This window comes from Lontra canadensis, unplaced genomic scaffold, assembly GCF_010015895.1.
Source record: "Lontra canadensis isolate GAN:19392208 unplaced genomic scaffold, GSC_riverotter_1.0 scaffold43, whole genome shotgun sequence".
NCBI lineage: Eukaryota > Metazoa > Chordata > Mammalia > Carnivora > Mustelidae > Lontra > Lontra canadensis.
Window position 1 is genome coordinate 11286015 of NW_022631037.1, and position 23087 is coordinate 11309101.

General features: G+C 47.4%; 1 protein-coding gene and 1 non-coding gene across 2 annotated transcripts; one reads left to right on the forward strand and one right to left on the reverse strand.

The window, feature by feature from the left end:
* Positions 1–292: 292 nt before the first annotated feature.
* On the reverse strand, positions 293–21432 carry B4GALNT2 (beta-1,4-N-acetyl-galactosaminyltransferase 2). The gene is made up of 10 exons (XM_032871344.1): positions 21200–21432; positions 20515–20652; positions 13323–13429; positions 12088–12125; positions 10491–10671; positions 9271–9357; positions 4354–4541; positions 3270–3410; positions 1066–1285; positions 293–577 (listed from the first exon to the last, which is right to left on the reverse strand). The coding sequence occupies exons 1-10, from the start codon at positions 21421–21423 to the stop codon at positions 372–374; spliced, it is 1530 nt and encodes a 509-aa protein (XP_032727235.1). The 5' UTR covers positions 21424–21432; the 3' UTR covers positions 293–371.
* LOC116876127 lies at positions 9789–9892 on the forward strand. The gene has a single exon (XR_004384345.1). It is a non-coding gene; the product is annotated as a U6 spliceosomal RNA (small nuclear RNA).
* Positions 21433–23087: the final 1655 nt, after the last annotated feature.

Genomic DNA, 23087 nt, shown 5'->3' on the forward strand with positions numbered 1-23087 from the left:
GAGAGGATATTTCTGACTACGATATCATCTCTCCCAAATAACCCTCAAAAATCCCACAGCCATTCCTAAGGAATGACTAAGGGAGCCAACCCATACTCTACTCTTTTGCAGGAGATCCAATAGGGGATGTGCAGGTGTTCCATAAACAGTACGCATATAAAAATAACGATGGGCTTCTGTTGCCCTTCTCGGGGACTGGTCCATTTCTAATGAGCCTCTGATGGGTATTTGTAGTAACTGAGCCCCACCCCCTGCCCCACCCACTGGCTTGTCCTCAACAGCCTTGTCTCATCAGGTGTCCCACCCCCAGTTCCAGTGTCTTAGGTACTCAACCCCAGTAAGCCTAGAGCTTTTCTGATGCCCAGGAGCCTTCACGAAGAGCACTGGAGATGGTTCTTGAAGTAGTGGAGTGCCAGCTTGAATTGGACCTGTTCCTTGGTGTTGGTCCGGAATGCGCTGTAGGTCCTCTCCAGTGCGGCCAGCTCCGGGTCGGTCACTGGAGACCGGGCCTGGTGACCTATGATCACTTCTGGACATGACCCCACGAGCAAGCTCCCGAGCCCGTCAATAAAGAACTCTGCCAAGAGATGGAGAGCGTAAGCTTCAGCCAGAGACCCCGGGGCCATATTCCAGGTCTGGGGGGAGAGGCGGGTGGGGAAGGGTGCGGTGTGTACCCACGGGGAAGTTGAGCGTCAGGCAAAGCCCCCTGCTCAGGCTGATGAGTGGGAAGGAAATAAGTAAGCACATTTCTCCGAGGTGTGGCCAGAGAGGCAGAGAGACCCAGAACAGCAAACTCCAGAACTGAGGGAATCAGAGGGGAGTGAGGGAGGGGACAGAGCTGCAGGGGAAGGGTGTCTCACATGGGAGCAGCAGACGGGAGATAAGAAATCACAGTGAGAGGAAGAAGGGAGGCAAGAGAGACCCTGAGCTCCCTCGTTGGGGGAAAGGGAGAAGAGCCCACTGTTGCCGGCAACGACCATGATCAGTGACTCGCAGCTCTTGGAAAGGACAAACGCCTGAGGTTAGTCCACGGGCCAGCACCTTCCCCACTCAGCTTGTCCCCACCTGAGTGAGCCACCCGCTGTAGGCGGGGGTCGAAGCCAACTCTCTGGAGCCGCTCCGTGTGGGCCAGGAAGAAGTTGACAACGCCACTGGTCACCACGCAGTGGGGGAAGCCATCCAGAGGTCCGAAAGCGCCTGGCCTCCGGTGAAGACAGTCCCCATTCTGACTCTTCTCCAGCAACAGCTTAAACTGGAACACATTTCCAAGTACACTGCCACCGACCTAACCGGTGGGCAGAGAAACGCATGTTAGAGAACATAGACTCGACATCCACGTTGCCTCTGCCAGGAAGCCTTCCTGGAATGAACCTGAGTTACAACAAGAATCACACCTGTTCTGTATCTACCCTCCATACTAGTCCTTGGATATTCTCTTGTTGCTGTTGTGGCCACAGTCTTCCAAACACCATGGCTGGGTCCCTTGATCTTCTCATCCTGCTCACCGCAGAAAATCTCCTTGGTAGGAGCAGAAAGCGCCAAGTCCAAAGGGCACACGACTCTGCTCCACTCACCCGACAGCAAGTTCACTCTTTCCAGAAGGTAGGTCACTCCCTTTCACAAGGAGGAGCAGTGTTTGCGTGCTGACAAGCAGCAGCCTGCGTGCACACGGGTCCTTTTGTGGAGTCCCCACGGCCAGGCTTCTTGCAACAAGCCGTGTGCCGTGTGTCTCAAGCTGCCTTCCTCCCACTCCTCTGCTCCTGGCTCTCCTCCCTGAGCTGTCTGTCCACACACTCACGGAAGATCTGTGCATTTCTACGTGTGAGCCCCAGCACAACAGGATGAGTCCTGAACCCTCATAATCCTCTAGGGTGGCCCTTAGTCCACCTGTCACTAGTTCCTTCCTTCTTTCTTTAGCAAAGAGACCCTCCGAGTTGTAAGTGGACTAAATGAAGAGAGCCAGCTACACCAGTAAAGACGGACTCTTCCCCACTTCCCTTGCGAGGTCTGACCATGTGTCTAAGTCCTGGCTGAAGGGATGTGAGTTAGAAGGGATGTCTGCAACTTCTCACACATTCTGCAAAGGCAAATGCTTGTCCTTCATGTTCTCTCCCCCTTTCTTCCGGCCACACAGCCGAGGACCGTGAGGACAGCACAGCACCGAGGGAAGGAGGCTGGTCCAGGAGGACCCTGGAAACAAAGTTAAGGGCCAGCTTGGATTTTCACACGACAAGAGTTCTGCTTTCTACTCCACTGATGTACTGTGATCTGCTCTCTGGAAGAGTAGCCAGGAGATACCCTGGTCTTTTCTTGTTGTTTGTTTTTTTTTAAGGTTTTATTTATTTGACAGAGACAGGGAGAAAGGGAACACAAGCAGGGGGAGTGGGAGAGGGAAAAGCAGGCTTCCCACTGAGCAGGGAGCCCAATGTGGGGTTTGATCCCAGGACCCTGGGATCAGGACCTGAGCCAAAGGCAGACTTTTAATGACTGAGCTACCCAGGCACCCCTAGCCAGGGGACATCTTAGTCAATACAGATGTCTTGGGGACTGTCCTCCTGGAAGAGAGAACTGTGATCTCAATGCCACTGATTTTCTTATCTATTTCCTGTTTTTCTTTTCTTTTTTTTAGAAACAGCTTTTATTGAGCTATCTTTGACACATTAAAATTGTACATATATTTTTAATCCTACATATTTAAGGTGTAGGGTTTGATGTTTTGATATGTGTAGACATTGTGAAACCACCGCAATCAAGCTGATTACCATATCCATCACCTGCATTGTAACCATTGTGCCCTCAGCCAGAAGACTGAAGATCTGTTCTCTTCACAGATTTCAAGAATACAATACACTATTATTAACTGTAGCTGCCTTTTTCTTTTCTATGAAGCAAATGACTTTTGATGTTCTCATTCTTTTCTTTCTTCTTTTTTAAATGTCATGAGGGCGATGTGTGCTTTTTAGAACTTTGTACCATTTGCATTTTTTTTTTTTTTTACATCAACACACCATTTTAAAGACAGAACGAGGGTTAATGTGGCTGGGGGGATGTAATTTGCCCAAAGAAAAGAAAATTTGGAGGCAGAAGCCGAAACCACACAGCTCCTGATTCCCACCGAGCTGTGCCAGCTTATTCCTCTTCTGCCCCAGACCCTCCCCCGACCCTCCCCCTCCTTCCCCTTCCCTCCCCTCTCCCCCTCCTCTTCCCCTTCCCTCTCCTGACGGGCTCTACAGGTTGCAACTGGGGTGAAACTGGCCACTTTCCCTTACCACGTCCAATTCTGTTTTCTCGAGGACATCCACCAGCACCTCAATCTTGGTGTCGTTGTTGAAGAAGAAATCGTCATCCACCCAGAGAACGTATTTGGTGGTGACCTGAGAGATGGCCAGGTTCCTACCAGCAAACCAACCCTGCGGGTGGAATGAGGTCAGATCAGCGGTTGCCATCCCCGGCCACATTTTAGAATCACCTGGGAGCTTTCTAGGGGGGCACCTGGGTGGCTCAGTGGGTTAAGCCTCTGCCTTCGGCTCAGGTCATGATCTCAGGGTCCTGGGATCGAGCCCCGCATTGGGCTCTCTGCTCATCGGGGAGCCTGCTTCTCTCTCTCTTCTCTGCCTGCCTCTCTGCCTACTTGTGAGCTCTCTCTCTCTCTTCTGTCAAATAAATTAAATCTTTAAAGAAAAAAATAAAATAAATTCCCCACCGCCAGGCTGCACCCCAAACAGCAGTTGAAAACCACTGAGTTCAAGGGAGCTCGTGTCTCAGAGACATGGGAGGAAGGACAGTGACTCCCTGAATCAAAGGCTGAGGCGGGGAAAGGCTAGGAAGTTCTCCCTTGGTCCTAGGACCAGTGTGGAAGGATGGAAGTCCTTTTTCACCCGAGTCTCTGTGGCTCTCCTTCCATTTCCCCTGATGGTGCCTGGAAGGTGATGGAGGGTGGGGAGCTACAGTTTGTATAATATCCATTTCCTTGTGTGTCCTGGAGGAAAGAGGGTATGTGTGCGGGAGAGAGAGAGCGAGCCTCTAGCCTGGGAGGAATCCTAGGGATCACAAGTTTCTCTGCATGTCAGGAATCCCCAGAATGTCAGACACCTCAAGTCACGTAGAAGGACCTCAATTAATGTCCGTACCAAAGACAGATTAACCACTTCATTCATGCAGAAACATGAGGGTGGTCCGATTTCCCTGTGAACTTGGAAGTTGGCGAAGGGACACAGAGGAAAGTCCCATCCCCTCTGCTCCGGCATCATGCCATCCTGGGAAAGCCACTCAAGCATCCCCATCCGGGGCAGAACCTGACTCCAGGGCCCTCTTTCCCAGGACCAGACACCTCCCCATGTGGGCGGTATGTACCTTCCTGAAGGGCATGGGGTAATATTCCACATGATTGTCATCAATCTTCAGGGGCTCCTTGCTGTCATCGGCCACGATCACTGTCAAGTCTGGGTAGTACTCACGAAGGCTCCGGAGCATGGTCATGAGCTTGTGGGGACGGAGGAAGGTTTTGGTGGCAACGGTCACCAGGTCTCTGAGCTTCCTCTCTGGACGAGAAAGGGTGGGGTGTCAGAGCTCTGCCTTTTGGGAAGCCTCACTGACTTGACTTGAGCTGTTCTGGTGATTTCTTTATGCCACGCCCTCGTGCCTCTCGTATACAGCACTTGGTAAGAGTTTGTTAGTAGTAACAGAAAATAAATGTATTTAAAACACAGCCAGCTTGTTGAAATTGCATGTGTCTTCTAGAATTTCTTTCCCTGGTTCTGTTGGCTTGACTATGCCATCTCCTCCCTTCAGTGTGAATGCTCTGTCTTACCGAAACTATTTGGATCCTGCTGTCATGTTAATACTAGGAATCGAGATGCACAGAGCTCTGCCCATCAGGGGGTTTAAGATCAGGGTCAGGGGAGGGGAGAAAAGATCTAAAGGACTTGAGACCTGCACCCCCGCCATCAGCTGCACTCTTAGAGAGAAGCACACTTGGTCTCCCTGCTCAGGAAGACATCCGTGGAAGAAGGTCTACTTGGAGAGTGGAAGGTCTGGACCAGATAGTCCAGCTCAAGGCATGTGGTCAATATAAAAATTTGGAAAAGGAACAGCTTTTCTGCAGAAAAGGCTTCATATGAATCAGCTGGAGCTGTGGTGTGTTTTTGGGGTTTAGTCACCAAACGTGGAGGCACGCCCGCTGACCGAGGCTGTGGGATGTCTGGGTGGGGTGGGCTCTGTTGGAGTTAATGCCGGCTGAAAGCCACAACCCTACTAGTGGCTTGTGGGCGAGTGCTCCAGAACACCACCGCAGAGCTCCTTCTCAGAATGACAGAAATCAGAAGTCCTTCCAGAATCCTCTTTTTAATACCTATTGTACCATTACAGCAGCTCCCCCGGGGGGCTGAGGGCATGAGGGAAAAATGACCGGCGGGAAGAGTCAAGTAAATTGTGTTCAAGGGCATGCCAAGTGAATTATGTCCTCCCTTTTCTTGGGCCACATGCCAAGTTGGGTTCTTTTGTTACAGTAAAGAGAGAACCAGGAGCGTGAATTACTAGAGGATGTAGTCAAGATTGGGGGGCTCCTGGCTAAGTTGGTGGTGTAGCTTTCTGTTTGAGAGTCCCTATTTTTTTCCAAATATATAGCAACGATAAAAATACAAAGAACGATGCACAAAAATACCCATTACTTCCAAGGAATAAAAATAAAGATCAGTGAGCAGAGCTGGGACCTCCTGCATTCTGGGATCAGAAGTAACAGAGGAGGGGCGCCTGGGTGGCTCAGTGGGTTAAAGCCTCTGCCTTTGGCTCAGCTCATGATCCCGGGGTCCTGGGATGGAGCCCCGCATCAGGCTCTCTGCTCAGCAGGGAGCCTGCTTTCTCCTCTCTCTCTCTGCCTGCCTCTCTGCCTACTTGTGATCTCTGTCAAATAAATAAATTAAATATTAAAAAAAAAAAAAGAAGTAACAGAGGAGGCTGATTCTGAAGGGTAATGGAATTAAGATATCTCACGCAATGTGTGGGTCCAGAATCAGGCTTTTTGCTAGAAGTCATGGACTAGAGCTAGGTGGCACACCCTCCATCCCTCACCCCTACCTGCCAGGCAAGGAATCCCAGAACAGCCATCACCCCTGCACGCATCTCCAGGTGCAAACAGAAATGACATCACTTCACAGACACGACCTGTGCCAAGCCATCCTCAGCCCCAGCAACGGGCTCTTTCATAATTCCAATATCACTATGAGACAGGAATCCCGAGCCTCCAGTATCAGAAGGTAGACCAGAAGGCTGAGGAGACAGGGATCAGATCCAAGGCTAAAGCTGTGAGATGGGAAGGAGCCAGGAGAGAGAAGGGGGAGAGAAGAAAACAAACAAGCACAACCTCCTACTCATGATGAGCTCACCCACAAAAATTACAGAGCACTTAAAGGAAATTAGCATGAACGACAGCCAATGAATCTCCCGTATACAGATGTACCCACTCCGGACAGACAGAAAATAACAGAGAACTCCAAAAATGATTTAAAATAAGAATGTTCAAGCAATGGCATATATATATTCTTCCTCCTCTTTCTTTATCGGAAACAATAGCTTCCTCTTCCCTCTCTCATTTTGTGTCAGTATTAAAAAAACCTTTCCCCTGTGTTTTCTCCTCCCTCCTTCTGAATGCTTCTGCACAGGATTTCATTATACGGATGGACCACAGTTGATCTGATCGGTGCATCCCACTTCTAAGGTTTTTGTGCTTGCAAACAATGCTGCAGTAAAGAACCTCGAACAGACATCATTTCACACAGATATATCTGTATGATAATTTGTAGAAGTACAATTGCTGGGCCAAAGGGAATGCATATTCCAAATGTTGATCGGTATTGCCAAATTACCTCCGGAAAGGCTGTGCCCATTTCCATTTCCCAGCAGGAGTTTGTAAGAATGCCTGCCCCTCCCCACTCCTTGTCCAGTACTTTCTGATAATGAATGTATTTTTCATTTGCACTTTTTTTAGTATGAGACTGAGCATATATGCTAACAGCAAAAAGTACTGTTGAATTTCATCTGTTGCCAACTGTGCATTTTTCCATTGGCTTACTAGGTGTTTGGCTTTTTGTTTTGTGTTGTTTAGGTAGTTTAAACAAAAACAAACACATTTACTTATTTGGGATGCCTGGGTGGCTCAGTCAGTTAAGCATCTGCCTTTGGCTCAGGTCATGATCCCTGGGATCGAGTGCCCCATCGGGCTCCTTGCTCGGTGTGGAGCCTGCTTCTCCCTCTACCTGCTGCTCCCTCTGCTCGTGCTCTCTCTCTCTGATAAATAAATAAATAAAATCTTTAAAAACATTTACTTATTTAAATACTCTCTACACCCAAGGTGGGGCTTGAACTCCCAATCCCCAGATCACGAGGTACAAGCGCTACTGACCGAGCCAGCCAGGCACACAAGCCTATTAACAGTTCTTATGGATTCACAGGTGATTTCAAGTAAAAGTACACCCTTGGGGGCACCTGGGTGGCTCAGTGGGTTAAAGCCTCTGCCTTTGGCTCAGGTCATGATCTCAGGGTCCTGGGATCGAGCCCCGAATCAGGCTCTCTGCTCTGCGGGGAGCCTGCTTCCTCCTCTCTCTCTGCCTGCCTCTCTGCCTGCTTGTGATCTCTGTCAAATAAATAAATAAAATCTTAAAAAAAAAAAAAAGTACACCTTTGACTTTAACGTGTGTTGAAGATTTTTTTTCCCCAATTTGTTCTTTGTCATTTGCCTTTGCTTTTGGTGGGTTTCTGCCCAAATAGCATTTAAAATTTTTTTGTATTTTATGTGTGTAGTCTTCTCTTTCTGGTCTTTGTGTTTTTGGTTTATTTTTTAAGATTTTATTTATTTATTTGACAGAGAGAGACATCGAGAGAGGGAAGACCAGCAGGGGGGTGGGAAAGAAAGAAGTAGGCTTCCAGCTAAGCAGGGAGCCTGATGTGGGGCTCAATCCCAGGACCCTGCCCAGGACCCTGGGATCACGACCTGAGCCGAAGGCAGACACTTAACGACTAAGCCAACCAGGGGCCCCCTGGTCTTTGTGCTTTATGTCATATTTAGAAAGGTCTTACACTCTGAGTTTTTGTGTGTGTTTTTTTTAACTGCACATGTTTGGGACGCGTGGGTGGCTCAGTCGGTTAAGCTGTTGCCTTCGGCTCAGGTCATGATCCCAGGGTCCTGGGATGAAGTCCCGCATTGGGCTCTTTGCTCGGCAGGGAGCCTGCTTCTCTGCCTTTGCCTGCCACTCTGCCTGCTTGTGCGCTGTCTCTCATGCTGACAAATAAATAAATAAATAAAATCTTTTTTAAAAATTAAAAAAATAAACTGCATGGGTTTTTTTTCTAGCACTTAAAAATATGAGATAGTTGGGGCGCCTGGGTGGCTCAGTGGGTTAAAGCCTCTGCCTTCGGCTCAGGCCATGATCCCGGGGTCCTGGGATCGAGCCCCACATCAGGCTCTCTGCTCAGTGGGGAGCCTGCTTCCCCCTCTCTCTCTGCCTGCCTCTCTGCCAAATAAATAAATAAAATCTTAAAAAATATATATATGAGATAGTTGATCAGTTTGGAATTTGTCTTGGTGTGAGCTATAAGATAGATTAATCTTTTTATCTTCCTTTATCAATGCAGTTGTCCCATGTGACTTCTTGGATCATCCATCTCTGCACCCTTTAATTTGGAAAGCTACCTTTCTCACAGGGTACAACTCCAACGTATCATTCTCTGGGTTTTCGATTCGATTCCATCGATATTATCTAGCCATGGTCCAATACCGCTCTGTGTTTATTACTATTACTTATTAAGATGTTATAATTGTTATTTTTTTCCAGAATAAGCACAACCACATAATAAGTTAAATACAATTTTTTTTTAATTTTATTTATTTATTTGACAGAGATTACAAGTAGGCAGAGAGGCAGGCAGAGAGAGAGGAGGAAGCAGACTCCCTGCTGAGCAGAGAGCCCCATGCGGGGCTCGATCCCAGGACCCCGAGATCATGACCTGAGCCGAAGGCAGCGGCTTAACCCACTGAGCCACCCAGGTGCCCCTAAGTTAAATACAATTAAGCAATATGAGAATATTAGAATTTTTTTCTAATTTTTTCTAATTTTCTAATTTTTTTTCTAATTTTTCTAATTTTTGTCAGGAATCCTATCAGAGCGGTTATTTTCATCAACTCTCCTCCTTGGCCTCAAGAGCTGATCTCTTCTGAGTTTCACCAACTAGCTCGACAAGACCCCACCCTGCACCCCCCAGGAGCCAGGGCCTTACCTGGTCCGGGGTCGTATAACTTGGGGATGACAGGATAGCGGATGGTCACTGGAAACTTGACCACCGAGGACTCGGACTCCAGACTCACTGGAGGGAGAAATAAGGTCAAGGAGGGCAGCACGGAGTCTAGGTCACTTTCCATACTGCCCCAAGGTAGACGATCTGCAGCAGGGAGTGAAGGCTCCGTAAAGAAATGTCCTGCCTGGAATGAGACCCCACTGAGTTGACAGCATTCTGGCCCCTGACTTGTTGTGTGTCCCTGGGGTAACTGGCTGAGTGCTTTTTTTTTTTTTAATTAAATAATCTCCATGCCCAACATGGGATTTGAACTCACAACCCTGAGAACAAGAGTCGACTGCTGACTCTTGACTGAGGCAGCCAGGTGCCTCCTGCTGAATGCTTCTTAACTCGAATTTCTTCCACTGTGAGAGTCTGGTGGGGTAGAGTAGGTTTCGAATCAGAGGGCCTGGAATAAGTTTGACTTTGCCATTTATTATCTGAGCTACTTGGGTAAATCAGTGCTTGCTTCGGCAGCACAAATACTCAAATTGGAAAGATACAGAGATCACCATGGCCCCTGAGCAGGGATTCCACACAAATTCGAAATGCCTTGGGTAAATCACTTACTCTCCTTCTCCAGCTACAAAACCAGGATACCACCACCCGCCCTGTTTTATCTCACAGGGTCATTTGGTGAAGGGAGATGTTTGGGAATCTATAAGTAGAAAGGGTGCTTTCTTTAGTTCATGGTCATGCATAATCTATCCTGTGTTTCATTTTTCTGCTGGTGTCCTGGGAATGCATCCTGGGTAGCTAGTGAAAAGAGAAAAGAATGACTTTAATTCCCCCACATCCCTCTTTTTCTGTTAATAACCAGGACGAGATATTGATACACAGACTGGGTCCCTCCTCTCTCACAGCTGAAGTCTTCAGCTCTGAGAGCTACGGATAATGGGGAACGGAGCCGGCTGGTTTCCAGGTGCAGAGCACAAAGGATCTGCCCTCACAGGGAAATGCATTTTCTTCAAGTCACACTATAGGGTCAGTGGCAGCATGGGAGTAATGCTGGGGGCAGTAATTGAGAAGTTGGACGTCTACAGTTGGAAACAAGAGTAAGTGAAGAATCCTAAATGCTGGCAGGCTTCCTGGAGGAGGAAGACTGAGAGGGCCCAGTGGTGTTTTCCCACTCCCTAAGCATTTTGCTTAGGACAGGCTCTCACCCACATCCACCCTGCGGTGCTGGTACACCGTGCTGGTATAAGTCACGTGCTGGAGGATGAAATTCAAAAGCTTCCGGTCACTGGTCGAAACGGTCAGCCGCTTCTGGCCTCTGCCCTGCACCACACTGTCTGGGATGTCAGCGAGGGTGTTCAGTGTCCCCAGAGAAGCGGTCAGGGTGACCTAAGGCCGGTGAGGCAGAAAGACGCTAAATGCGAGGGAAGGCACAAGCCCAGGATGGCCAGCAGGGGGCAGAGAGGAGGCGCCCCCTAGCGTCCCTGGGAGCTGGGGTCTGGCGCCAAAGCCGTTTGCTGCTCTGTTCCCAGAGAAGGACAACCAAGTCCTGGGGACTCGTGTGTTCAAAGGCCACTGGTCTCTTAGGTCTTGGCTTACAGGATCCCATTCTTCTAGATTTCTCCTTACTCCTGCTGGCTGCTCCTTTTGATTTCCGACTTCCTCCTCCGCCTCTGTCTAACCTCCCAATGCAGTTTTTCCGGGTTTGGTTTCGTGCCCTTTTTCTCTTCCTATTCAACACCTTCTCACTAGAGGGGGCGGCTTGAAATACCATTCATATGCTAATGACTTAAATGTTTGTCTCCAGCTCTCCTCTCAAGATCCAACTGCCTGGCCGGTTGCTCCGCTAGGAGTGCCACAGGCACCTGAAGTCTTCACAACCGAACCACTGATTTTTCTCTATACACCTGTTTGTCACCCTCTTCCTGGTTCCCCCTGCCTTGTGAATGGTACCTTCATCCATTTAACTGTTGCGGTCCCTAATGGAGGTCATTCCCGCTCTGCATGAGTCCCGTCGCGTCTACCTTCAACGTGTAGCTAGAACTGGTCCCCTCTCTCCATCCTACTGCTACTCCCTAAAGCCCATCTCCTCTCCTGCCTTCTCGTCCTCTGGGCAGCCGGGTATTTTTATGAAAAGTACAGTGGGTTCCCCCACACCTGCTGAAAACACTTCGGTCAGCCAACAGGTGTTTTCTGAGATGCAAATTATAGGTCCTGGGAAAAGAGTAGTGAATAAAATCAACTCCCCACCTTCAAGAGGCTTATATTCTAGTTGGGGAGAATGGCGGTTAAGTATATCATGATGCATACAAAATAATTCAGGTACAGACTCATCACCCACTCCAACCTCTGGTGTGCAGAGTGGGAAAACTAAAACTACATTTCCCAGACTCCTTTTTATATTAGGATTCTGGTTGCACTCTGCCTCCCCCCACCCCATCAGCTCTATGCACAAGGGCTGGATTCGGAGCTACATTAAGCAGGAATGAAAGGCAAGGGCACAGAGCCCCCGTGTTGCTGGCTGGAGCTAAACCTGATGGAGATGACAGGCACCCGAGCCAGGTGTGATTTGTCAGCCTCTGCACTGACCTGGGTTTCTGCAAGTCTTCCTTGGAGCTCTGGCCACTCACACGGCCGGAAAAATCATGCCTTCTGGAGGCATCCCTCCCCCCTCTCCCCACCTTGGACTCATGGTAGATACTGAATCTGGATGAGCACTCTGTCAAAATCCGAGACTGGCCACCACTGGGGACAGGGTGTGGGCAGTGATGCCAAGTGCAAAAGGGGGCTGGGAAGGGGACTTGCCTCATAGACGGGGGCCTCTGGTCCTTCAAACTGGAGACCTGGAGGACACAGGAGAAAACGATAAAAAACACCATTGCAGAGAATGCCAAGGGCTCCCTGATGCTCACTACTTTCCTAATGACTCCCTTACATCCTTCCAGAATCCCTTCCAAGCTCATCTCCCGTGCACAGTGTTTGCTGACCGCTCCCCGCTCCCTGGGGTCCTGCTGGGTGGTGTCCCATGGTCCTTCTCAAATTCCAGTGGATCTAAAGCCTCCGATGTCCATCCTTAGCCCTGGATGGGTACTGTGAATTAATCCCGCCCCTTCCAGATATCTCTGTTATGGAATGGAAGGCAGCAATGGATAAGTAATGAAACATCTTTATATGAGGTTACTAGAATAGTCAAACTGGTAGAGATGAGACAAGACATTCTACAGAACAGGCAGGAGGGGAGGAAGGAAGGCAGAGCTAGATGGGTACAGAGTTTCAATTGGGAAAGATAAAAAATTTCTGGAGATGGATGATGGTCACAGTTGCAGAACACTGAGAAGATACTTAACGCCACAAAACTGTGTGCTTAAAAATGATTAATATAGTAAATTTTATGTTATGCATATTTTACAATAAAAAAGGACTCATCCAAAATGGCGAATTACTTTTTAAATGACTATTCAATTCATTTAAATGACTAAAGCAATTCATCCAAATGTATGTACTTTAGAATCTATCTCTGTGCTCATAATATGACTTAATTCAAGTTCTACTTCGAATAGAGCCTCCCTATGGGGCCTTAGATAACTTACGTCATCTGTAAAATTGGCAAAATAACTTTTACCTCCCAGGAATGTGGTGCTGAACTAGAGAAGTGTGTAGAAACCCCTTGTGGAGGGGAGTTTTAACCAACATTAAATATTCTTTTCAATATGCTCCCCCAGGAGATGGGCACATCTTTGCCTGATCTCATGATGCTGGAGGACACCAAAAAGCCAATCATGTGCTAAGATTCCTTGAGGCACACAGATTTCTGTCCTCTTCTGTGTGATTCCGGATCCCCGGGGATGTCATAGCACCTAAGGGTGATCCCCAGTGGTGGAAACTTTGAAACTAACCACTAAGTGAAATCATGTCAAGCTTCCCGCATTGTGCTGAGTACACAGCAGGTACTCAATAAATGACTGTTCCCTTTCACTCCCCCATTTTGCTTAAGAGTTAAGAAAGTTGTCTGGCTCCTCTCCACATGGAGAGCTACCCACCTGGGATGGGAACTGTATGCAGGGGCATCACCTCTACCCCATGGACCGGGTATCCAAAGGGGAGGTTGGGCTGAGCCAGCAGCGGTGGTGGATGGGGCAACCCTTCTCTGCAGAAAACAGAACCAGAACTGTCAGCAGCTGCTCTCACGCGCCTCCCTGGTTAGTTCTGAAAGTGGTACCTGTACCTGGTGCTCTGTGCTGTCAATGGGAAGAAATTGAAAGTAGACTGCCCCATTCATCCCTCCATTCCTTCCCTCCTTTATTCACCCTTGAATTCCCTCCAGCCTTGAATTCCACAAGAGTCCAGGCCCTTTACAACAAAGCACAAACAAAATTAAAAAACACAACCAGCAGGGGAAGAAGAAGCAAAGTAAAAGACCATCTGGGCGAACCCAGTTGCAGCAGACGAATGCCAGGGTCACAGGTGAACTTCCTGGTAGTCAGGGTGTAAAGCCATGGGCGGTCAATATTCCAGTCTTATCAACAGTACAAAGCAAACAACTTCAGAGGCAAATAAACCTTTTCCGGGCGCTGAACTCAAAAAGAAAATACATCACAAGAAATGTGATTTGTTGCCTCAGTATTTTCAGAGCAAACACGGTGATGATTTTCATATGGTTTTGTGGTTATAACAACCTCAGTCAAGGGCAAGCACATCACGAGCCAGCGAGATCGATTCTTTGGTGGGCTAAGGTAATATGGTTGAAATGCAGCCGTTGGGGATCCAGTGTAGCCAAAGGTATCATTTAGATCCCCTGGAAGAATGATTAGACTACTGTAGTGAATATTTATGGAATACAAAAGAGATGAAATTTTAAAATGGGAAATGATGTAAATAGGCAATTAACAGAAGGAGTGCAAATTGCTAATGCATAAATGAAACAAGCTCAGCTTCAGAATTAACCTGGGAAATGGAACATTAAAGAACTGGGGACAGCTGGGTGGCTCAGTTGGTTAAGCATCTGCCTTTGGCTCAGGTCACAATCCCAGAGTCCTGGGATCGAGTTCTGCCTCAGGCTCCTGGCTCAGTGGGGAGCCTGCTTCTCCCACTGCCTGCCACTCCTCCTGCTTGTATGCTCTCTCTCTCTTGCTCTTTGACAATAAATAAATAAATAAAATTTTAAAATAATAAGAAAAATACAAATACAAATAAATTACAAAATAAAAACAATGAACTGGAGATGCCTGGCTGGCGACTCCTGATTGTAGGTTCAAGCCCTACGATGGGTGTAGAGATTGCTTAAAATAAAATAAAATCTTAAAAAAAAAAAACAAGGAAATTTTTTTTGATTAATGTTTCAAAATGTAATGATAAGGAGTACTGGTTAGGTAGTGGGTATCTAAGATACCCACTCATCATGAGAATGTGAATTAATGTAGACACTCTTGAATGCTATCTGCCTGTATTTATTAAAAGTAGAAATAAGCGCCTCTCATGAATGAGGGATTCAGATCCTAGTTAAGGGGGAAAACACCTGCCTGTGTAAGCAACAACATGCACAAGGAGGTTCATTTCAGTTCATTTGAAATGAACATCTTTATACACATCTAAAGGAAATAAGGAAAGAATGTAAATATAACATAAGATGATAATTATAAATTATGTAAATGTAATAATGAAAATTTCCCCCAAATTTGAATATCATTCAATAGGAGAATGGCTTAATAAAATTCATTGTATTCATATTCATAGCTGTATAACAATTAAAAGGAGAGAACTAGGGTGCCTTGGTGGCTCAGTGAGTTAAAACCTCTGCCTTTGGCTCAGGTCATGATCTCAGGGTCCTGGGATCGAGCCCCACATTGGGCTCTCTGCTTGGTGGGGAGTCTGCTTCCCCCCCACCCCCCAATCCCGGCCTGCCTCTCTGCCTACTTGTGATCTCTCTCTATATATAAAATTAATAAATTAATAAATAAAATCTTTTTTAAAAAATTTATTTATTCGACAGAAACCACAAGCAGTCAGAGAGGCAGGCAGGGGCGGCGGGGGGGGGGAAGCAGGCCCCCCGCTGAGCAGAGAGCCCATCTCCATCCCAGGACCCTGAGATCATGACCCGAGTCGAAGGCAGAGGCCCAGCACACTGAGCCACCCAGGTGGCCCTAAATAAATAAAATCTTTAAAAAAAATAACTAAAAGGAAAGAACTAGACATATAAACGGCTCTTAAAAATGTACTTAACCAGGGACTCCTGGGTGGCTCAGTCGGTAAAGCATTCAACTCCTGGTATTGTCTCAGGTAATGACCTCAGCATCATCAGTTTGAGCCCCGTGTCCGGCTCCAAGCTCTCAGCGGAGCCTGCTTAAGACTCTCTCTCTCCCTCCCCTTCTGCCCCTTCTCTTTCTGCCTCCTTCCCTTGCTCAAGCACTCTCTAAAACAAACCAAAAAAAAATTTATAAAAAATAACCAAATTGAATGGAAAAAGCAAATTCTAGAGTGATTTGTTCTTATGGTGTCAATTACATTAAAACCATACACACAGATGGGTGAAACAGGAGAAGGGGATGAAGCAGGGAACTGTGTATAGAGTTGCTGAATCACCGTATTGTACGCCTGAAAATAAAAGAACACTGTGTGTGAACTACACTGGAATTAACATGAAATTTAACAATACACACAAAACCCCAAGAGTATATGTTTATGTGGCTATAGCTACACTCACATATGTATGTGATTATGTGTGTTTGTCTGTGTGTGTAGCTGTATAGAACAGTGTGGGGTAATCTATACCAAACTCCCAAGGGCAGATTCGGTTGGCAAGGGAGCCTATCATATAAGGTAGGGGAGCAAGGAGAGTTGAGGGGGTCGGTTCAAGTGGACTTTTTTTAAAGGAGCATTATCTGGGGTGCCTGGGTGGCTCAGTAGGTTAAGTGTCTGCCTTTGGCTTGGGTCATGGTCTCAAGGTCCTGGGATCGAGCCCCGCATCAGGCTCCCTGCTCAGCGGGGAGCCTGCTTCTCCCTCCCCATTTGCCTCACCCCTGACCTGTGTATGCTAGCTTGCTCTCTTTCTCCCAAATATATAAATAAAAGAGCATTATCCGTGCACTACTCTTTTTTTTTAAAAATATTTTATTAATTTATTTGAGAGAGTGAGCAAGAGAGGGGGGACGATCAGAGGGAGAAGCAGACTCCCCACTGAGCAGGGAGCCCCATGAGGGACTCGATTCTGGGACTCCAGGATTATGACCTAAGCCCCAGGCAGTCCCTTAACCGACTGAGCCACCCAGTTGTACCCCTGTACTACTTTTTAAGTGAAGTATCATATGGAGCTAATCAGACTCAAATGAACCAGAGATCTGACCCAGCATCAAGCTAACTCATGATTTCAAGGATACAAACACGTGGTGGAGACCAAGCACGCAGGGGTGGTGCATGCACCAGGGTGTTCCCCCGCCCGCCTTCCCACATCAGACCTGCGTTCCCCAGCCGAAGGTAACAGGTGTGATCTCCAAATGGGGATTTGCCGGGTTCCCGCACACAGCAGAGAGCATGTAAGTCATGAATCATCTCCATTTTTTACTTGCAGAGAGTTGTCCGGCTTAGGTGACATTCGCCAGGGGCCAAAGAATTATTTACTTTATGTGATCCCTTTGCCCCTGTGCTAAAGTGGGCACAAAGAGACTAAGAAAATCCCATTCCTGGAGGGGGGACAACCCAGACCAAGACACCAAGAACTAGAATACGACATCACCCGTTCAGGAACAGGAATGAGGCAGCTCTGAATGCTACCTTCTGGAACATTCCTTTTGTAAAATTCTCAGAACTGGAAACTGCTCTCCTTCCTAAGACCCACCACAGCACTTCTCCTGACTGGTATCACAACACCGAGCTTTGGATGGAGCTCCTGGGTTCTACACCATTTGCTGAACTCACCCTGGGGGCCATAGAGCGCCCACGGTCACCCCCAGGCTCTCGGTATGTTATGGTGGCAGCAGAGAGGGCGACACGGAGGGTGGGAGGGACGCAGGGAGGACCCACTGACTGTACCCTCTTGCTTCTGTTGCGAGCTCCCTGGGAGCAGGCTCTAGATCAGCTCTGTCTTTGCATCTAACTCAGCGCCTTGCTCAGGGCCTTCTGGCTGTTTCTCTGGCTAATGGAGAAAGATCTGAGGCTGGGGGTTGGGGAGGGAGCTGAGCATCTTCTTCCCTGGCTACAGCCATGACGACAGGAGGCCTGGTTCACATCACTGATTATTACTGGGCTGTTTGTTCTGGTACCTGCGTTGCCAGGTATAATCCCAGGAGAGTTGGGCATTTCCCCAAGCAAAGGAGGCCAAGTGAGGACATGACCAGCTCATAGCCTTCCCTGCTTGAAGTAATGCTCCTTCTTATAATTAATTCCTCTGCCCAGCTCCCTCCAGACAGCACCCCCTCCTATGAGTCCTCTGCTTCATGTTCTCCTACTCACTCTGTTCCCCCATCTCACTGTCTCCAGTGTCTTCCAAGCTCCCTGCTTCTTCTCCCTTCCCCCACCACGCACCTCCTGCAATGGGTACACCTGAGATGTTCCTTGCTGGAAACAGTCCTAACCTCCCTTCTCCCAGCAGCCCCACACTGCCCAGACCAGAGACAGAAGCCCTCGTCCTGCAGGAATGAGCCTGTTTCCCCCACACCATTCATTACATGTCACAACAACTCTCGGTATGATTACTATCCCCCCTTTTTCTTTTTTAAGATTTTATTTATTTATTTGACAGAGATCACAAGTAGGCAGAGAGGCAGGCAGAGAGAGAGGAGGAAGCAGTCTCCCCACGGAGCAGAGAGCCCGATGTGGGGCTCGATCCCAGGACGTTGGGATCATGACCTGAGCTGAAGGCAGAGGCTTTAACCCACTGAGCCACCCAGGCGCCCCTACTATCCCCTTTTTACAGAAGAGGGTAGGCAGCCTGCCCAAGGTCATCTGGGTGGGATGTGGAGGATACAGGACCCGAACGCAGCCCGTCAGCCTCCCTTGGCCGCCCTGTTAACTACAGCGCTGTTGCTCCTCACACAGTTACGTGGGGGCAGGGTTCAAATCCGTGCCAGAATCCTCTGTCTAACCCACTGGTTCTTTGACTTCCAATGCTGCCTCCTGTTGGTGCTCCCATTTCTGTTCTGTGGGGTCTCCCATTTGTATGTAGTTGGGGGGCGGGGAGGTGGTAGTTGAGTCCCCAGATCAACCCTGGAGGGCCCGACTCACCCTTTCTCTTCCTTGATTCATGACTCAGGCTCAGCCAACCGGGCACCTGGGGACCGTGCATCCGAGAGGCACAACCACCACTGTTCCAGCAGTAGATGAACATTTACCTTCCCACCGACTATGCAACGGGTCTCCCTGCCTCCCCTATACCTTCCCTATGATGTATTCTCCACAAAAAACCAGAGCGATATTTTACGAAAGTATCTCTAAGAACTTGGCACTTCTAAAAACCATTCAGTTCTTGGGGCGCCTGGCTGGCTCAGTCAGTGGGGCATTGGACTCTTGCTTTCAGCTCAGATCATGATCTCAGGGTTGTGAGATCAGGATCAGCCCTGGGTTGGGCTCTGCATTCAGCGTGGAGTCTGCTTGACCTTCTCTCTCGTCGTCTTCCTCTCCCTCTTCCCCTCCCCCCATTCATGCTCTCTCTAAATAAACAAATAAGATCTTTACCAAAAAAATGGTTCCATTCTTTGCATTACTCAGAAAGCAAAACGCATGCTCCACCTCCTGGCTTACTGGCCTCTCTCTGGGCTCATCCCACCAGCCCTCCCCTGAGTGACCAGGGCTCCGACAGCCATCACCTGCTTGCTTGTCATCCAGCCATCATGAAAGCACCCCATGCCCAAGACTCTGGGCCCTGGATTAACTCTTCCTTCCGAGCTTCTCCTTTACAGGAGGTGGTGGGGACTCCTGCTTGATATACAAATCAGAGTTCAAGGTCACCTTCCTTCATCATCCCATTAAATTTTATGCCATCAAGAAATATTCTACCACACTATTTTTAATTTGCGTCTCCATGAAGCACTTACAATGATCTAATATTTAGGTGATCTGTGTATCTCTTAATGAATTATGTGTCTCCTGGGAGAACCAGAAGAGCAATAATTTTAATAGCAAACCACAACAATAGCAGCAGGTGATATTTTTGTAGTGCTTGTATATTCCAGGCCCTTCATGAGTTATTAGCTCTTTGTATGTTAATACAGTGCACACTACAAAGCCTTCAAAGGTTATGAAAGAAGTATCTTTATTATAATTTTCCATATGAGGATAGTCAAGTACTAGGAGGTGAAGTCACTTGCCATCCAGACTATTCTAGAGTTCAAGTCCCTAATCATGGTGCTCTTATTTTTATTTTTATTTATTATTTTTTAAAGATTTTATTTATTTATCTGACAGAGAGAGAGATCACAAGCAGGCAGAGAGGTAGGCAGAGAGAGAGGGGGAAGCAGGCTCCCTGCTGAGCAGAGAGCCCGATGCAGGGCTCAATCCCAGGATCCTGGGATCATGACCTGAGCCAAAGGCAGAGGCTTAACCCACTGAGCCACCCAGGCGCCCTTATTGTTATTTTTTATTATGGCATACCTTCTGCTATAACTCATAAATGATTGCTGGAAGGAAGGAGGGAAGGGAGGGAGGAAGGAGTGAAGAAGAGGGAGGGGAGGGAGCAAGGGTGGGCCTGTCCAGCCCTTCTGTGCTCCTTGGTTCTTGATTTCTTAACCTGGTCATCCTATCACCTATAGTTTTGAAGAGGTTCCAACATCCTTCCACAAACACCCTTTTGATATAAGCCCATCAGAATCAATCATCGCTCTTTTCAATCAACAACCCTGGACTATACACCCCAGGTGTGTCATTCTAGGCCCTGCATATAGCACGGGGACATATGTTCCCAACATAAATGAATTAGAAGTGCACCTTGCTTCAAAGTCACCTGCTGTGAAGGCCTGGATGCCGGAGTTGTGCCACCAACACCACATGGACATCCCAGACTATTTTCATTCCTTTGCTCTGTTCTTACTATGAAATGTTGTAGACATCCAAAGTTTGGTAAATCTTCATTTATGGGCCATTTTCCTCTGTTCTCTCTCCTTGTTTTATTCCTAACAGTTCTCCCCAGGGACTCCTGCCAGCGAGGAGTTCCTCCCTATTTTCTTGGGACCCACACCTTCAGGACACAGTAGAGAGAGTTTTTGCTCTACCCCAGGACCGAAGAGCCCTCATGGTCTGCATTACCTCCTCTGGAAGTGTTCAAATTCAGCCTGTCTCCTTGCTTTCACCGCTGGGAGCTCAGTCTGGCCATAGGCATCCTGAAAGTTGTAGCTTCCCTGCTGTGTGGTAGCATCGCATTTGCACTGGTTTTTTGGGAAGAGCCTAAAACCAGAAAAGGACTGTGACCATGGAGTGGGCGGGTGGGCTGGTGGGTGACAGACCCCAGGGTCTAATCAGTGTGAGTTTCACCCTAAGAATCTCCTTTCCATATACTACCTGCCCTACTCGGGAGGAGATTCTGGAATCCCAGCAGTGGCCCCTCCCAGAAATACAGGGGTCGGGTGGAGGAAGGGGAAGAAAGCCCGCTCTCTAGAATTATCCCCAGCACCAAATGGCTTTGAACTTGAGTCATGTGAATGTCCATGGCATCTGGGCCCCACCAGAAGAGGAGGCCAGCAGGACAGAAAGGCAGCATCTTTCTTACAGTTTTAGCCAAACAGACCCTTTGTAGTTTTAAGGGACTTTGCTCGGTGCTGCAGAGAGCACACAGCACCCTGCAGACCAGTCCTTCTCCAGGTCCCCCAGTTTGGATCACTTGAACAACAAGCACAGGTTCAGGAAGGCGGGGAACTGGCAATAAATTGGGCACAGTAAACCGTCGGAGGAGCAAGGGAGACATCGGACCAACATGGAATAAATTGACTCTCACCAGATTCCTTCGTAGGTAAAGAGGTTCTTGAGCCGTTCCTCAGGTAGAAGCTTTGGGATCTGGTCGGGCAGAGCAGAATGAGGGAGCTCTGGCGTGGGGCTACTGAACTCCACACTTCTGAGTAGAAATACAATAGTGCCAAGTCCAAAGAGCAACACTGAGATCTTGAGAAGCCACAGAAACTCAGACCTGTTAGAAGACAAAAGAACAAATTCCATTAACATCTTTTTTTTTTCTTGATCACCTAATAAATGACTTGACTGTGTAATGTTCGTGGGAATAATAACTTGAGGAAAAACGTAAGTGAAATACCTTATACTGCTTACCAAAAGTGATTTCTCATTTTAAAAAGAGAGTAAAGAATCAAGCCACATCAAAGAGACTCGGAAAAATCACAAAGCAAAGAATGGGCAAAAACATCCCAAGGGGGACAAAAAAGAAAGTAAGGTTTGCAATATTTATGTCAGCATAGTTGAATTCAAGGCCAAAAAAAAAAAAAAAAAAGTATTAACTAGGACAAAAAAGATCACTTACAATGACCAAATACATGACCCACAAAACAGATGTAGTGGTCACGAACTTTATCCACTAAATAATAGCATTAAAGTACAGATAGCAGGGCACCTGGGGGGCTGAGTCAGTTAAACATCTGACTCTTGATCACAGCTCAGGTCTTGATCTCAGTGGGTTCAAGCCCCGTGTTGGGCTCCACGCTGGGTGTGGAGCCTACATTTAAAAAAAAAAAAAAAAAAGCACAGAAAGCAAAAAAAAAAGGAAGAAAGAAAAGAAAAAGGCAGAAGGATTACAAATACAAAGATAGTCTTAGACTCTAACATTCTCACATCTAACACCTAACACTCTCGCAGCTCAGTGCTTCACAAATCAAGTCTCCAAAATATATAAAATAGTACAGCAACTAAATGATATAATTCATATTCTGTTAAAGAGCTCTTACAACACTTACAAAAATTGGCCACGCAAAGAAAACTGTAATCAAGTAGAAATAGTTCAGATCATGTACTCTGACAGCACAGTAAAAAATGTAACCTCATGAAAAGCCCGCTTCCCCAACAGCATGGAGATTTCAGAAAGGCTTTCCAAAGCAACCCTTGAATCCCGGACCTCGGAATGAGAATATAAAGATAATAAAGACATTACCTTCCAGAACTATGGAACACACTCAAACTGTCCTGAGAGGAAAAATTGAAGTTTTAAATGCCAATTTCTAACTATGAGACACAAAATTAATAAATTAAGCAATCAAATAAGAAGCTTGGAAAAAAGGAGCCCCTGGGTGGCTCAGTGGGTTAAGCCTCTGCCTTCAGCTCAGGTCATGATCCCGGGATCCTGGGATCGAGCCCCGAATAGGGCTCTCTGCTTGGTGGGAAGCCTGCTTTCCCCTCCCCTCTCTCTGCCTACTTGCGATCTCTGTCTGTCAAATAAATAAATACAAATCTTAAAAAAAAAAAAAGAAGCTTGAAAAAAGGACAAAGAAACAAAGCTAAGAAAAGCAGAGAGAGGAACGTAAGAACAACGCAAGGAGAAAGTCGTGAATTCGAGAAACTTAAAATGGAGTAATTGCTAACTCTACGCCCTGAGCAGAAAGCTTTTGTGGTATCTGCCCCGTTTATAACCTCTTTTCTGTAAGACTTTTCTCCTGACCCACACCGGGGACACCTAAGATCCCAGCTTATCTCACGGTACTCCCCGGCCATGGTGGATTGGACCAAGGGTGATCACCTGGTCTGAGCTGGGCCATCAACCACAATTTCTTCCCTAGGAATTAGAAATGAGGTCAGATTATTCTGGTCCCCTGAACCAAGAAGAGAAGGGGGAATAGAAAGCGAGAGACACAAAGTAAAACCTGGATCTTGAACACCCCAATGAA